The 18716-nt window shown below is 38.8% G+C and overlaps 1 protein-coding gene across 3 annotated transcripts in view; it reads right to left on the reverse strand.

Annotated features, from left to right (window-relative positions):
- lrp4 (low density lipoprotein receptor-related protein 4) overlaps positions 1 to 11074 on the reverse strand; it is a 102296-nt gene extending 91222 nt beyond the window's left edge. For all 3 annotated transcript variants that reach the window (XM_088991460.1, XM_088991459.1, XM_088991461.1), the window contains exon 1: positions 10775 to 11074. In XM_088991460.1, the coding sequence (XP_088847586.1) occupies positions 10775 to 10835 (61 nt within the window). In that variant the 5' untranslated portion in view covers positions 10836 to 11074. The remainder of the gene's footprint in view (positions 1 to 10774) is intronic.
- Positions 11075 to 18716: the final 7642 nt, after the last annotated feature.

Raw genomic sequence — 18716 nt, forward strand, 5'->3', positions numbered from 1 at the left:
CTCGTTGTATCGATATCGGATATATCGATAGTCCCGGTTATATCGATACTATTTCTATGCACGCACGGAGAAAATTACATGCAAACAGGGTCGGATATATCGATAGTCCCGGTTATATCGATATTTTTCAGACTCCTTTGACTATCGATATAACGAGACTTTACTGTATTTGAATCATATTCATCACTGGATGTGTAACAAGAAAGCATCTTCTCCCAATCTGAAGCCATTGTTTTGATTTTTCAGCAATGCAAGAAGTCTTGGCGTGACGTCACGAACTGGGGGCGGGACTTTCTGAAAATGCCCAATCCGCAGCTCAATTTTTTGCAGATTTTGGACAATTTAAGTCATTTTTATTGGTGTTTTGCATTTGACTAAAAATATCATAATGCGTGTTTCCTGCCTGCTTATTTGGGATGCACAACCTTCACCACCTTGCAAACCGTGACAGGAGTTAGCTTGAAATGGGGACGGCTTTACACAATGCAATACATATTGATTTGAATAGCGCTTTAACAGCAGCTGAAGCTGTAACAAAACGCTAATATGGACAAAAGGTAAATGCATTATGGAAGGGAAAAATATTGCCAGAGGTCTGACCGGCGCTTTATCGTCACTTCCGCAAGAAAAAAAAACGAACAAATTCGGGAATGGTAGCGAATGTGTGAATGATGAAATTATGTAAAACAATCTCAATAAAACTTCAAACAAAAAAATTGGAACTAACTTTTTAACTATAAAAGCTTGTTCAAATGTTAATCCCAGTTCCGTACATATGTGCCTCGGCAAGTCTTCTACTGATTTCAACAGCGAGAAGGAAATAAGATATCTGGCAGGTGGTTTCCGACAGTTGTCTCAGGAAAGTACAGGATGGAAAGGTGACACTATCACATGTTCAGACTGTAAGCGTGATGGGGGTGGGGGGGCAGTGGCGAGAGGGGGGGTGAGAGCCCTCAAATCCAATCAGCTGTTCGACCATTGATGATCGTTGATTGGGTGCCAAATGCCATCTAGTCTGATTCTGGCAATAAAACAAAGCTTTGCAGTGAGCGAGGGTTGGGTTAGTGCACGCTGTGAGCACACGATACAGGAAAGGCAGACGACAGATCTCGAAAAAAACAAAAAAACAAAAAAGTGACAAAAAATCTAAAGTGAAAGGTGAGGAAATGGATAGAAAACACAGTGAAATGTGGACTCGTTTCAACTTTATTGATAGTTCAAAGGCAGAGTGTAGACTGCAAGGTTAAAAATATCCAATCAATCCGACTGCAAGGTTAAAAATATCCAATCAATCCGACTGCAAGGTTAAAAAATATCCCATCAATCAGGCTCCACAAATAACCCGCACAAGCCATCTGTACAATTTAAAAAGAAAAGACAAGCAAGGGAACAGGCTTTTAATGAAGTTTCTAGTGTGTCTGCCTGCATCTGTTGCTGTTGCAATATCACAACTTCCAAGATGTACAACCCAGAGCTCCTTGAGACACTTTATGCAAAAAAGCTATCCATTCCATCAAGCCATCAACGACCATCACATAGGTAAATAAAACGACTTTATTATAGAGTACAGTTTATTTCTTTAATTACAATACCATAGCACATTTATTCAACATAAAATAAGGACTATTGTGTGTAGTTTTAAGGCTTATTTAGTAGAAAAATATGTTTTATTGAGGACCTGGGAACGGATTATTCTCATTTTTAATGGTTTCTTATGAGAAATAAATGTTTGGCAGACAAACATTTCGCCTTACACACACTTACTGGGAACCAATTAATTTCGGCAGCTGAGGTATCACTGTATTTCCGTTTTTACAAAAAAAAAAAGGAAATAAAATATGACATCACGACATGTTCCATTGTGATGCCAGTTCTGACGATAAAGCTGCCAAAGCTTACAAGGAATCATTCCTCAAGATGGCCACTCCATTCCATCAAGCCATCAACGTCCATCACAAAGGTAAATAAAACAACTTTACTATATTATTTCTTTAAATACAATACGATAGCACATTTATTCTTCTTGTAACGCAATCTGTCAAACGTGTAATCTTTTTTTTTTTTCATGTCTCTGTAAGAGTCTTCCACGTTTTCATATCAAGTCACACCGGATGCTTTTCCAGTTAAGTCCAAGCAAAGCAAAGCTTAAGAATGAAGTTAGGAAGGATCTGGGCATATGCGTGTCCTTCAAAATGCCTTTGCGTCGCATACTCTCCCTTCCCAACCTCCCCCAACAACAGCTCCTCCGGTTGTGCTCAGACAGTGAGTCTCCAGCACTGCTTATCATTCTGTCCTCTACAGGAGCCCCCCTGCCGAGACAGAAAAGCAGAGTTTATTACAGTCAGTAATAATCTCCTCGCCCCTAGGAACTCAACTACACACGACAAGACCGAGACGCCAACAAACACCCCATTTCGGTACCATTAGCCATGTTTATGCTACATCCTGACAAAATATATGATCATAAAAATGGTTTAAAAAAACATATGTGCACACACACTATCAAAACAATCATAGTAGAGTACACTCAGACTGTGTTAGTGATTTAAAAGTTTGAACCTAAAGGCCATTTTCTACGTGAACATTAGGTTGTTAGCGAAACTCGGAACTATTTCATTCCCTAACGATGTCAAAATGTATTTTCACTCATAACAGGGCTAACCGGCATTTTTTACAACACCATGCTGACAAAAACTCGCTAGGTCTTTAAGGTTTTTTGGCAAAAAAAAACAACCATAATCTTCACTGCGAGACTAATAAAGGCAAATCCAATCCAATCCAAGATTGGCTAAACTACTATTTACGGACATACCGTATTTTCCAGTCTATAAGGCACACCCAATAGCCTTAATTTTCTTCAAAAGCTGTATATGTAGCTGTATTGCATCAACCCATATTTACAGTGCAAGTGCAAGTGTCCAGTTTTTTTTTCCCACATAAAACGACTTTATTATACAGTACAGTTTATTTCTTTAATTATAATACCATAGCACATTTATTATACATTAAATAAGGTATATTTTGTGTAGTTTATGGCTTATTTCCGAGACATTTATGTTTTATGGGGACCTGGGAACGGATTATTCTCAATTTTAATGGTTTCACGGAAAATTAATGTTTCGGATACACACTTTTCGCCTTACACACTCTGTCTGGGAACCAATTAAGTTTGCAAGCAAAGTTATCACTGTATTTTGTGTAGTTTTAAGGCTTAGAAAATTAGAAATGAGAAAAAATATGTTTTATGGAGACCTGGGAACGGATTATTCTCATTTTTAATGGTTTCCTATGGGAGATAAATTTTTGGGATACACACTTTTCACCTTACACACTCTGCCTGGGAACAAATTAAGTTCGTAAGCCAAGGCATCACTGTATTTGCATTTTAAGCCAGATATTTTGGTTAAAAACAAGGTACCTATGTTTGTCTGTGACTGTAAATTGTCCTTGAGAGCTTTGAAAGGCACTTCAAATGTAATGTATTATTATTATTATTATTATTATTATTATAAAGACAGCTATGAACAGGATTTTTCTGCCATTGAATGAATACCCAGGTTTGACCTCAAAAGTCTTTTTCTCCAATCCATCTCCCCAAAACCTGGAAGTGCACATGTTCAGTTGTTAGTCGCCGAGCGACTAGTTATTTGTCGAAACAGTAGGTTGCCCGGCAGTGACTTTGATTTTGACTTGTGGGCGCTCACGTCTTGACATCTGTGACATATATCATCATCAGTGAACATAATTGAAATTGGCCTCTGGGCTAGGGCATCATGTTCTGAAATCAGACACCCTCCCCCCCCACCCACCCACCGCCTTCTCCCTCGCCCACCTTGAGCCTTCAGTGTTAGCGAGTCCTGTGATTTATAGGAAAAGTGGAGGAACATGAGCATAGGAATGTGGATCGGCGTTTAGGGGTAGGGGGTGGGCTGTTTGAAACTTGACATTTATCCATATGAGAAAATGGTGGTGGGTGGGTGAAATCAAGTAATCATAGGTTAGCTCCATTGCTACCTCGGAGGTGCAATCGCATCCCTTTAGCAAGGGCCAAACAAAGCATAGTGGGGGTATCAGGTGGCTCACTCCGACAGCCCACATTGAATGAAAAAGCCTGGCTGATACAGACATTCCCCTACTTACGAACATTTTTGCGGGTATGTTGAAAAATGTTCGGATAGAGATTATAGAAGTTCGATTTTTGTATTGCGCACCTTTTTCTGAGTAGTGATACTTTCCGCCGCTAATACCGACGTGAGGCGCTTTGAGAGCTCTCTCTCTAACATATGTAGTATTAGCTAGCTAGCTTTCTATCTATTTGAGTTATTCCGGGTTGAGTGAAGACTGGCACGTTTGGCTGCCACTGCTCACCCGCAGAAAAACTTATCCTGTGACTGTAAAGTGACCTTGAGAGTTTTGAAAGGCGCTTATGAATTAAATGTATTATTATTATTATTTATTCTCTCCAGTTATACATATCTTTATAGAGCATATATTTTATTAAATGTTTATTTTTCTGTACGAACCAATACACGTTACTTATACAAACCTTAAACATACTGATATAAACCTTAAAAATATTTTATATAAGCCTTAAACATACATTCCATACAAAATATAGCACTGAAGCAACTTGCGAACAAATTCACCTTACGAACGATCGTTCGGAACGTATCTCGTTCGTAAATTGAGGAGCATCTGTACAGGTTACGTTATAAAAGCCTTACACATACCTATGTAAACCGTAAACATACTTATATAAGCCTTAAACATACATTCCATCGAAAATATAGCACTGAAGCAATTTACAAACGAATTCACCTTACGAACGACCGTTCGGAACGTATCTCGTTCATTCGTAAGTTGAGAAGCGTATGTACAGGTTATTTATACAAACCTTAAACATACTTATATAAACCTTAAACATACTTATATAAGCCTTAAACATACAAAATATAGCACTGAAGAGACTTATGAACAAATTCACCTTACGAACGACCGTTCAGAACACATCTCGTTCATAAGTTGGGGAGCATCTGTACAGGTTACTTATACAAGCCTTAAACATACTTTTATACACTTTAGAAATACTCATATGAGCCTGAAACATACATTCCATACAAAATATAGCATCGAAACAACTTACAAACAAATTCAACTTACGAACGACCGTTCGGAATGGATCTCGCTGGTAAATTGGGGAGCGTCTGTCCAGGTTACTTATACAAGCCTTAAACATACTTATATAAACCTTAAAAATACTTATATAAGCCTTAAACATACATCCCGTACAAAAGATAGCACTGAAGCAACTTACGAACAAATTCCCCTTACGAACGACTGTATCTCATTTGTAAGTTGGGGAGCGTCTGTACAAACCTCACCAGTCACACCAAACTTGGTGAACACGCACTCACATTTTGAGCACACTAATACATTTGGATAACACATACTTTTGGAATACTTTTTCATGGTGGGATTGTGGCAGCAAAAAAGGGGGAGGGGCCATCATAGTTCTAAATTTGGATGGATGACCGACAAGAGACGCTCGCATGTGTTCTGTTGCGCAGCAGCGCAATTTAGAAGATGCCACTCCAGGGTGGCATTTTCACAGTCTTCATTTAGCTCAGGGTTTATTAGCTTAGCGGCGTAAATCGTCATCTTCATAATGGCTGCACTGCAAACTCATGAGAAATATGTCCATTTCCGAAGAGATTAAGGATCAACAAGAAAGTCGGGGAAAAGGACGGTAAACGTTTTACATGCAGTATGCATTTTCTGCCAGATAAAAAAAAAAAAAAAAAACGCAAGTGATTCATAGACATGCTATATCTCCCACATTTATTTTTTCTTACCGTTGTAAAGAAAATATGGGTTATGAAATGGAATCTGGACAAAAAATAAATGAATAAACTAGCGGCAAGCAATAAATCTGTCCTTTTTTTTCGAAGCAGGCCGCAACACTGCAATGTCCATTAACGCCAACCAAACAACTCTGGGGGGCACTTCATCTAATGGGGTGCCGGTGCCATTTTGCAAAACAAAGTCATAAATCGACATTTAAGGCTTGCCGGGAAGGCAAAACGACATCTGCAAGTTCTTTAAAGGACAACCGACACCATTTTTTTGGTTTCCTAACTGACATCAGAAAAACGTTTTATAGCATCGAAAATACCCAAAGCATGCAGGCTGATCATTAAAAATGACAAAGTGTCCAAAAACTGCCACAAAATGAGCTCAGAACTGGCGAGATTCAACAAGTCCCGCCCCTTGTTCATGACGTCACACCACAATACTCCTTCACAAACTGCCTTGCTCCAGAATCAAAACAATGGAGAGATCAGATTTGGAAAAACATCCTGTTACTCATCCAGTTATGAATATGATTCAAATAGTTCTGAAGAGGAAAGCATAAATGTTTGCAATCGATTAAAGAAGTCCTTTCGTATCAATTGGAGCCGTCTGGACTCCAATGTAGCGCCCAAAAAATGCACAAGATGGCGCACAAGTTCTGTTGGAAATGGGCTGATTTGTCCGCTGAGAATTTGTGTAATATTCTTGTCCATTGTGGCTATCACTTTTCACCATCTTCCAAAAAATATTAATTTTGGTAAGGCGCAAATGCAATATTGTGCTGAGGATTTCACGACAAAAAACAAACAAAAAAAAAAAAAACGGCAAGACAAACGCAACCATACATGTTCATGAAATGCCACCAACAGACCGGAATACGTCACTTTAAAAATAAAAGTATTCCAAATAATACATAGACGTTAACACATTGGCCATTTTATTTTGACGGTGTCCTTTTGCAGCAAGTGGCCACAGCTCATTGTTGCCATTAACTTGACTCATCTTCATGAGTGCGTTAGCGGCTCGTGGCTAGCTACAAATTAGCTAAATATTTTTGTTTTGCATCCCTAAAACTGATAGTTGTTACTCCTGCATCACACGAAATAACAAAAAATAAGCAGTTATATAACCCAAAGCGTATAAGCTCTTCCACGCAATGAAGTATTTTAGAACAAATGATATTTTAAAACGACAGAAACGGAGAGATTTTTTTGACATTTGTTACAAGTCGCGTATTGACTTTGTCATCTTGTTCTTCCTTTTCACCGCTTGGCAGATCAAAACAAACAAAATCCACTCAAGCAGAGAACTGTTGGAACGTTGCCTGGTTGTCAGATTGGTACTGAAGCACTGTCTTTGTTGCTGTTTCTGTTCCCTTTCCTCAACAAAAAAATAATAATAACACAGTGATACCTCGGTTTACGAACCCCTTGGCTTACGAACTTTTCGGTTTACAAATGTTAAATTTATGAAAATTTAACCTTGGCATAAGAACCATTTTTCGGGATACACACAGAGCGCCACAATGAGTGGACGAGCCCGTTCTTCTAACAAGAAAATGGCAGCCGGTTTGTTTTGGTCCTCTATTCCCCGCCCCCAGTCTTCGGTTAAAGCCGCATGATTGGTCAAGAATGCAGCAGTGAGAGGAGGTTTAAACATTAAAGAGACAGGCAGACGACAGAGAGAGTGATAAAATGGATAGAAAACATGAAATTTGGACTCGTTTCAACTTTGAGAGTTCAAAGTCAGAGTGTAGACTGCAAGGTTAAAATATCCCATCAATCAGGCTCCACAAATAACCCGCACAAGACATCTGTACACTTGACGCAAAATGCTATAAACCCAGCGAAACAGAACACAATTGATGAGGAACAAGGTAAAATTATCGCAGAGAAAGCACCTGCAAGGGATCATTCATCAACATGGTGAAAGATTCCATCAAGCCATCAACGACCATCACAAAGGCCAATAAAACCACTTTATTATACAGTACAGTTTATTTCTTTAATTATAATACCACAGCACATTTATTATACATAAAATAAAGCATATTTTGAGTTGTCTTAGAAAATTAGAAAGTAGAAAATTATGTTTTATGAGGACCTGGCAACGGATTATTCTCATTTTAATGGTTTCCTATGGGAAATTATTTTTTGGGATACACACTTTTCGCCTTACACACTCTGTCTGGGAACCAATTAAGTTCGTTAGCCAAGGTATCACTGTCCTATGCATTTTAAGCCACGCCTGCATAGTTATTTACATGTAGGAATGTGGGTGTGTATATATATCTTTCAATTGCAGTTTACATAAATGTACGAGTTAATGAAGGAAAAGAAAGAAAAGAAAAGTGTTTGGACATTGAGAAACAGGCTGAGTCGATCACTCTGTCCCAGAGTGCATTATTAAAGTGCATTCTATACTCCCCTACATGCCATTTAGTCAAACTCGGCCAATTACTGCAAGGCCACGAGGCACATCAAGGAAGGCATCTTGACCTCCCACCAATTACACACACTCAAAACAATCACGCACCAGTTAAACATTGTCAGCTCGTTTTCAGTTACACGCAATCGCTTGTCTTTATGATGCCAAGCCTTCCAACTCCTCTTTGTGGATCAATAATGCTTATCTTTTCATAGACAACAATGAATAGATGGAACGTCAGGTACACGGTATCGATTATGGGTATGTGTGGGCAATATCATGCGTTGAAGTCTTGTAATTTTTTTGAACCTAGTTGACAAAGGAAATACATATTCCGAAAAGTTAACGTTTGCGTACCGCAGACAAAAACAAGACTAACAATCCAGACAATAGTTTCGTCACTGAAGCACTCGATAATCAAAGCTAGCAGAAGACAGAAAGGTTACCAAAGCAGCAATACACTGATAACCACGTCTACGGTGATGACTATCGCGGATGTGGCTCATCCGGGGGGGTCCTTTGTTTTCAATTGGGTATCGAATCCCCCTCGGTTGACATTTTGAAGAGAGTCTTATGGTGACATTTAGCAGCAAAAACAATCACGGCAGCGTCTTTTTTAAATCCAAATAGCCAATTACGGATGTGATTTTTTTTTTTTTTTTTTGCCTTCCTGTCTGGTATCATTTTTAAGGTCATGTCAGAGGCGACTATGACTATGAGCGTCCGTGTGTCAATACATGACGCAAATCCAGTTGCGGGAGCTTCGAAATAGCTTCGGTAGGGTCTGTGCATTCCAGCGGCTGTTCTGACATGTTGGAAATACAAGGTGTTAGAGATAACATAGGAGGGGTGGGTGGGTGGGCGGGCGGTGGGTTGGAAGGGATAGGAAGCAGGCAATCATCCGTAAACAAGAGAGTCCATCCGTAATCAGAAAAGGGAAAACTTTTGTTTTTATAACCAAATATCCTAAAAAAACGGTACGTAAAAAAATGCATCAGAGTGAAAGTTTGCTCTTGTCACTCCAGATTCAAGGTTATGGGTAACTGGGTAAAATGATCACAGAGAAAGCACCTACAAGGGATCATTCCTCAAGATGGTGAAAGAAGAAGGCTACGTTCCTCATCAAGTGTTTCATGCTGAGAAATTCCATCAAGCCATCAATGACCATCACAAAGATAAATAAAATGACTTTATTATACAGTAGTTTATTTCTTTAATCATAATCCTATAGCATATTTATTATACATAAAATAATGTATATTTTGTGTAGTTTTAAGGCTTAGAAAATTAGAAAGTTGTGTTTTATGGGGACCTGGGAACGGATTATTCTAATTTTAATGGTTTCCCATGGGAAATTAATTTTTGGGATACACACTTTTCGCCTTACATACTCTGTCTGGGAACCAATTAAGTTCGTAAGCCAAGGTCCCACTGTATTTAAAATAAGTTCATGATAGTACTCACCATTAACATGAATGGTTTTCCGTTCCTTATGATTGGTAAAAATCTAGCCAAACTATCAGAATGAAAAGTCAACTTGCCGTATGGACCCGCCATACGCAAAGTTACTGCTAGCTAGCCTGCACACGGCTCATTAGCTTCCACACTTGCTTTCTGCTGTCTCGCGCAAAAGTATATTGATGCTAACTTTAGCATGGGGCTTGTCAAAGTGCTACTGACATTTGACTGTTTCACCAATGGTAATGTTTCATTGCAAATTAGAATCCGAACCTTTTCTCTCCACAATGGCGAATCCTTCGGTTAATTCTACCTGAAGTGTACGATATGTTTTTTTTTTTTTACTCGTCAGGCTTATTTAAAAGGGGTGTTTACCCGTTTCAACAACGGCCAGTATCATCCAATCAAAATGGCACTTTCCACCAACCTAGGTCAGTATCATCCAATCAAAATTGCGCTTTTTGCCAACTGCCGCCCAAACAGGAAATGAATAGCAAAAAAGCGAGAATATGTATTTAGTATTATGGGCGAGCCAGATGCAATCATCAAAAGAGCCATATATGGCTCACGAGCCATAGGTTCCCAACCCTAATCTAAAGACTGCTTCAAGGTAAATGCAACATCAAGCATACATTTGTACATCTCATGAGATTCGGATGTGGCAAGTTTAACCTTCATTTAAACCTTGAAAGTGAAAAAAAAAGTCAAATCGAATAAATGAGACATCAATACACACACACACACACACACACACACAGTAGAGTACACACAGATATAGCACACTTTGATTGCTAACCATCAAGTACAAAGCAAATCAATAAATGACGGGACAAAATTCCAGAATATTAATGAATATTTCATAAATATGCGACGTCTATGAAATGAGACGTTTAAATGTACCATCTTTGTATCTGTATTGAAGACGACCTCAATCTCCGGCATAAAACCACCGATGTGACTATAAAATGTCCTCAATTGATTTTACACACGCTGACGTGTACATTCATTTTGCAACATTTTATAAGTAGCATTTGCTTACCCGCATTCAAGCTGAGGAGCAAAGTTATTCGTGCAAACCAAAGCACGGCGGTCGGTTGCATCTTGGAAGCCCGCTTATGTCGCTCTTCTCCGGGCTTCCTCCACTCGCGTCTTCTTCTCAGTCTTCGGTAAAGTCAACGAGCTTGTGACATGAAAATGCACTGCGGCATTTTACCTTAATCGAAATACCATGACTGACGCAATCGCTTTTTTTCCTTATTCGCTCTCTGTTCTGTAGTTTGTAGGAAGGAAACAAGAATGGGATTTAAAAAAAGTTAACTTCGACGAGTACTGGTTTGCTTCGGTCTCCAGCGTGTTATGTTCCACTCGCGGTGGTTGGAGTTACCATAAGGGGCTGTGGACTGTACCAAAACAAGCCAGGGAAAGGGGGGGGGGATTGTTAGAGTCCCTTGCGGTAATTTTAAGTTAAAACTCGGCAAATGTAGTTGATACCGCAATATATTTACCATCTTATGATACTTAAAATAAAAATTAAATGAAATATACCTAATATCTTGATTTTATAAATCCATATCTTCTACTTCAATATCTCAAAAGAAGTAGGATATTTCCCGCTCTCTCTGAAGTACGAGGAATATATATCATTTTTTTCGGTATATAGCTTAGCATTTTGTTTGGGAAATAAAAGTTAAAACAAATAACGCCCAATAACTTAAATAATCGTGAATAATATGTGTTAATGTTATTTGTGAATTCTTGTTGGCAAATACGTTTAAGTCTACGAGAAGGTTTCTTCAGCCGTCATCTGTACTTCTTTGAAGGTGTCAGACGTTTCGCTTCTTAACTAAGAGGCTTCGTCAGCGAACTATTTTTTTGCTGGTAGTTTTGGACCTATATATACTGTCCAGACGTGGCGGTGGCAGACTTTCAGATAATGGCTGAAGAAACCTTCTCATCGATGGATCACTCCTGTACGACTGAGCGCTTACACAGACATAAAAATGTGTTTAAGATGGATGGAAATTGTGTGTGTGGAATGTATACAAATGGACAGCTAGCAACAGTGGAAGTACTGTGTATAAAGCACACACAAAAGCCTTAATTTTCTTCAAAAACCGACCCTGTGTCTTATATGTGAAGTAGTACACATGCACATTCCACCATGATGTCCCTGATACACTGGTGAAAAGGATGCTTTGATCTAGAACTGTCACAAAGAGGGTACAGCAAGTGCTGAAGAATGAATGACTCTAGGTCTTTGTGTTGTCATGTTATTTATTATTATTATTATTTTTTTTTTTTTACTTCAAGATGGCGCCGCAAGAGTGGCTGCCTTTCCAGCAGCTCCTGTATGATGTTTTTCTACTTCTTTCTTTCCTTTTCTCTTCATTTGCTGCTGTGAAATGTAAAATTTCTCCACTGCGAGACGAATAAAGGTACAGTGATACCTCAGCGTACGAACTTAATTGGTTCCCAGAAGGTGTGTGTAAGAAGAAAAGTTTGTCTTCCAAACATGTATTTCCCATAAGAAACCATTAAAATGAGAATAATCCGTTCCCGTGTACCCATAAGACATGTTTTTACTAAATAAGCCTTAAAACTACACACAACATACCTTATTTTAAGTATAATGAATGTGCTATTGTATTATAATTAAAGAAATAAACTGTACTGTATAGTAAAGTTTTATTGACCTTTGTGATGGTCGTTGATGGAGTTTCCTCTTGATGATATCCGAGTGAAGTTGCCGTGCTTTCTCGGCTATGTTACCGTCACTGATTGATTTTTAATGTTTTATTTTCACTTGTACTGACATTTTCCATCTGATATCATATTTTGTGAATGAGAGTGAGTGGAATGTTGGACATGATATCTTTATATTTTTTAATTGATCTTTTTTAGGGGAACTGCTGGATGAGAGCCAATGAGACAATATGGGAAGAGCGGTATCTCAAATGTGAGCCGCGGTATTGTGTGTACGCATTTATGAAACTGCGTCAAATACAGGTCGCCATGGTAGCAGTGTGTCATCCAAGGCTGGAGGATCTAGTGCTTTCATAAATGACATTTCTCAAATTTCTCTTTGGTTGGCTGACAACGATTGAGATCATCGTTTCTTGCGTTGAAATATAACATTTATAATAATAATTATTATTAATTATTATTATTATTATTATTATTATTATTATAAAGTTACAGTGGGTGACAGGGAATATTTTTTATGACAATTTGGGCCTACTACCGATATAAAGTGATACCTCGGTTTACAAACCCCTTGGCTTATGGAACTTTTTGGTACAGTCTTTAATGATAATACAAAAGCACGTTTATTATACATAAAATAAAGTATATCTTGTGTAGTTTTAAGGCTTAGAAAATTAGTAGAAAAGCAGAAAATTATGTTTTATGGGGACCTAGGAACGGATTATTTTCATTTTAATGGTTTCCTATGGGAAATTAATTTTTGGGATACACACTTTTTGCCTTACACACTCTGTCTGGGAACCAATTAAGTTCGTAAGCCAAGGTATCACTGTACTACTGTGCAGTGAAAGGTAATATTGGTCATAATGGAGCTTGTAGTGCTACATATTTCTTTTCAGTGCCAAAAGTTTGCAAATGATTAGTTTAAAGCCAAACCCCTGCAAACACTATTTCATTCATACACTGATAACCTTTAACCTGCCATTGCCGTATGAGCAGATGTGGCCTCTTTCTCCAACATCCTCTCCTGTCACTGAGAGCAAAGATGGAGACGTTTAATTAAAATCTGTGATGAATGTGTCCGCGGTGAGCAAGAATGTTACCGAGGCCTTCTGTTCTGTCCCATAAATGGAAAGAAAATGATTGTGGATGATTGGGCGTGATCTTGTCTCCCCCCCAAAAAAAGACATGGACCCCCATTGTGAGACTAATAAAGGTTTTATTGTCTTATAAGATAAAATAAGATTGTGTTTTGTCTCACTGACTGATGGTAACCGCGTTTGCTTGTATTGATTGTTTATAAACATGGAAAATTGAGGACACTGCAAGCAAAACAAACAAACAAAAAAAAAACACATAGATAAAAAACAAAAAAACAATCAATCAATCTTTTTTTTTAACAGGATCAAAACAATTAGCGGGAGATATACTGTACCGTAATTAAGAGTGTTTTGATGTCCAGGTTCAGTGATTTCACCAAATTTGGCACCCTCCAGTGGCACTACAAGGGGATGCTGGGGGGACACCATTGAGATTAGGAATATGCATCCATCCATCCATCTCATCCAGCCATTAATGCATCCACCCCATCCATCCATCCATCAACCCATCCACCCCATCCATGCATCCATTCACCCATCTATCCATTAATCCATCCACCCATTCATCCATCCATCCATCCAACAAAACCCATCAATCCACCCCATCCATCCCATTCCACCATTCACCCCATCCATTCATCCATCCACCAAAACCTATAAATCAATCCATCCATCCACTCCATCCATCCCATGCATCCAACCACTCATCCATTCATCCATCCCCCAAAACCCATCAATGCATCCATACACCCCATCCATCCACTCCATCCATCCCATGCATCCAACCACTCATCAATCCATCCATCCACCAAAACCCACCAATCTATCCATTCATCCACCAAAACCCATGTATCCATCCATCCATCCATCCAACCACTCATCCATTCATCCATCCACCAAAACCCATCAATGCATTCATACACTCCATCCATCCATCCATCCATCCATCCACCAAAACCCATCAATCCATCGATCCACCATCCACCCATAGGAATACTGTCAATACATTCTAAAAATAAATAAATACATCATAAATTCTATTAAATATACCACAAATAAATCATAATTTTGCCATGCTGACACATTGTCAACCATCGCAGTGAAATGGTTGAAGGAGTTTGTAGCTCCGTAACTGTCGCAACGATGAGCTCAGATGTTCCTCGACTTGCATTTTGACATTTGACACTGACACTCGGCTTCGGTGGCTTTTTGGGGTCCCACATCCTGCTAGCTAATTTTGGCGCACAGCTGCGTTGGGCAAACCTCTGCTTAACGTCAGTGCGGGATTTGGAACTGGATGCTCTGTTTTGTGGGCTTTTTAAGTACAAGGATTTTTTTTTTTTTTTTTTTTTTTACGGTGTGACGTTTATTCTGTGGGTGCTCAACTCGCAGGGTTTTCTTTGCATTTCGGACTCATTTTTAAATAGGCGGAATATTACTAAACAGGCCAGATCTTTCTTTTTACATCTCATCCTGTTGACTTAAATGTATTATTATGATGATGATGATGATTATTATCATTATTATTAGTAGTAGTAGTAGCAGTAGTAGTAGTATTATTATTAGTATTATTAGTATTATCGTCTCCTTATTTGAAGTCAACAGTTTCAAACTTGGGTCGTACACTGGACAGTGACTTTAAAGGACTACCGACACCATTTTTTTTTGTTTCCTAACTGACATCAGAAAAACGTTTTATAGAATCTAAAATACCCAAAACACGTAGGCTGATATTTTTAGTCAAATGCAAAACACAATAAAAATGACTTAAAGTTTCCCAAAATTACTTCAAAATGACCCCGGAAATTGCGAGTTTCAGAAGGTCCCGCCCCCTTGTTCGTGACATCACACCAGGACGTCTTCGCCTTACTCTAGAATCAATACAATGCCTTCAAATTCGTAAAAAGATCCTTTCTTGTTACTCATCCAGTTATGAATATGATTCAATTAGTTCTGAAGGGGAAAGCATAAATGTTTGCAATCGATTGAAGAAGTCATTCCGTATCAATTAAAGCCGAGAATGTAGTGCTCAGAAAATGCACAAGATGGCGCACAAGCTCCGTTGGAAATGGGCTGATTTGTCCGCTGGGAATTTGTCTCAACTTACACCTTCTTTATGCGTGCTACCGCAAATGGCTGCGACACACAACGATTCACCCTCGCATTATTTATGTAGTTTTCCTTCTATTTTCACCATCAACACAGTGTTTTCAGATGAAAAAAAACGTACCCAAAATGCATTGTGTGTCGCTTTCTCAGTCAGGGGCGTTCCCTCCGTGACATCACTTAAGGCATCATCATCAACTCGAAAACAAGACTTCATGAATATTCAACGCAAGTCTTAAAATGTAAAATTGTGCATTTTCTGGGCGTTACATTGGAGTCCAGATGGCTCAAATTCATACGGAAGGACTTCTTTAATCGATTGCAAACATGTATGCTTTCCTCTTCAGAACTATTTGAATCATATTCATAACTGGATGAGTAACAAGAAAGCATCTTCTCCCAATCTGAACTCTCTGAAGCCATTGTTTTGATTCTGGAGCAAGGCAGTTTGTGAAGGACTATCCTGGCGTGACATCACGAACAAGGGGGCGGGACTTTCTGAATATCCCCAGTTTCCAAGCTCATTTTGTGGCAGTTTTGGGACACTAAGTCATTTTTATTGGTGTTTTGCATGTGACTAAAAATATCAGCCTGCGTGTTTTGGCAATTTTAGAGGCTATAAAACGTTTTTCTGATGTCAGTTAGGAAACAAAAAAAAATGGCGTCGGTTGTCGGTTAAAGTGCGATATAAATCAATATGTATTGTATCGTATTTTTGTGTTGGATGCAACCAAATGATGTCAGAGGTCTATGCGACAAAACAAAATGGCTGCTTTTTCACCAAACACCAAATAAAGGCGAACAAGTACCAATTAGCATGCGCGATACAATATTTAGCGCACACAAAAGCGATTCAGCCCCGAAATGTACTTACTCAGCACCAAAGAAAAACAAACATACATGATCCGGCAGGTCAACACAGGCATTCCGCGGGACAGCGGACGACGCTGGCTTTACAAATCCCGTCTATCGAGGTTCCACCTGGTGTCTTGGCAACACAGTTCTTCCAAACGTATTTTGGGAAAAGCATCGCATCGTTCATGACTCATTGTATTGAGCCCTCGGCGGAGCTATCAAAGACATCCAAGCTTTGTGGAGGCCGTAGGTGGAGCAAAGTACTGTTAAGATGTCGGTTAAAGCCGCTGAAAGGCAAAACGAGCGCACCGGCTTTTAGATTGGCTTTGCGGGCAAAGGAATCTCTTGAGAGTGAAATGTAAATAACACCCATTGAGGCGCTGACAGTCGTTCTTTGCTTTGAACGGGTCATATCATGTACAATTAGGACACACAAGTTTTCAAATGTTAAAGGACAACCGACACCATTGTTTTTATCTCCTAACTGACATCAGAAAAATGTTTTATCAAATCTAAAATACCCAAAACACGCAGGATGATATTTTTAGTCAAATGCAAAACACCAATAAAAATGACTTCAAGTGTCCAAAAACGACTTCAAAATGGAACCGGAAATGGCCTGTTTCAGAAGGTCCCGCCCCCTTGTTCGTGACGTCACGCCAAGACGTCTTGCCTTGCTCCACAATCAAAACAATGGCTTCAGATTGGGAGAATATGATTTCTTGTTACTCATCCAGTTATGAATATGATTCAAATAGTTCTGAAGAGGAAAGCATAAATGTTTGGAATCGATTAAAGAAGTCCTTCTGTATCAATTCGAGCCATCTGGACTCCAATGTAGCGTCCCAGAAAATGCACAAGATGGCACCCAAGCTCCGTTGGAAATGGGCTGATTTGTCTGCTGGGAATTTGTGTCAGCTAGTATCAAATACAGTGAGACCTCAACTTACAAACTTTTTGTCTTACAAACGTCAAATTTATGAAAATTAAACCTTATAATAAGCACTATTTTCATAATACACACCCACCACGGCTGGCGGAGTGATCTTCGGCGGAAGCACACGACGGAACAGCACCAGAGGTTAAGTTACCAACAGTCCTTATGGAAGGTGACTCTCCTTCCATAAGCCATCAACGACCATCAAAAAGGTAAATAAAACTTTGTTTTACAGCACAGTTTATTTCTTTAATTACATTCGTCATGTAATGCGCCTCTCTTTCCAAACAGCAATTCCCTTTGACCTCCAACGCCATTGCATCAAGCCATAAATGACCATCACAAATGTAAATAAAGTCACTTTATGATACAAAGCAGTGTATTTCTTTCATTACAATACAATAGCACATTTATTATACGTAGAATAAGGTATGTTGTGTGTAGTTTTAAGGCTTATTTAGTTGAAAAGTAAATTTTATGGAAACCCGGGAACGGATTATTCCCATTTTAATGGTTTCCTATGGGAAATGTTTTTTGAGATACACACTTTTCGCCTTACACACTCTGTCTGGGAACCAATTAAGTTCGTAAGTTGAGGTCTCACTGTAGTAGTCTTGGTGCAACGCACAACGATTCACCGTTGCGTTATTTATGTGTTTTCCTTCTAATTTCGCCATCAACACGGATCAACACAAAGTTTTCAGACCAAACAAAGTACCCAAAATGCATTGTGTGTCGCTTTCTCGGTCCGTGACGATACCTACCGTGACGTCACGGTAGTTATCGTCACTAACTCAAAAACAAGTCTTCCTGAATATTCAGTGCGAGTCTTAAGAAGTATAATATAGCTATATAATCTTTGTAAAGTACGCTCAGTAGAAGTCATTTGAAGTGTTTTTACAAATTATGGACAAAACTTGTCCGGAGGCGTCAGTTGTCCTTTCAGGCTTATTTTGTAGAAAATTATGTTTTATGGGGACATGGGAACGAATTATTCTCATTTTAATGGTTTCCTATGGGAAATTATTTTTTGGAATACACACTTTTCGCCTTACACACACTTTCTGGGAACCAATTACGTCCGTGAGCTGAGGTGTCACTGTATTTATTTTCACGATTAAATTTCTTCTCATTTACTGCGATTCTTTTTACAGTCCAATGTAAACGTTAATATATGTGACGATCCATTAGACAAATGTGGATATGGAGGAATTTTTTAAATGATGTTTGCATTCCTGCTCTGCATAATTGTGCTGTTATTAGAGCTGCAAAATAATAGT

The sequence above is a fragment of the Hippocampus bargibanti genome, linkage group LG03 (assembly GCF_051943395.1).
Source record: "Hippocampus bargibanti isolate YZ-2025 linkage group LG03, ASM5194339v1, whole genome shotgun sequence".
In the NCBI taxonomy this organism is placed as follows: Eukaryota; Metazoa; Chordata; class Actinopteri; order Syngnathiformes; family Syngnathidae; genus Hippocampus; species Hippocampus bargibanti.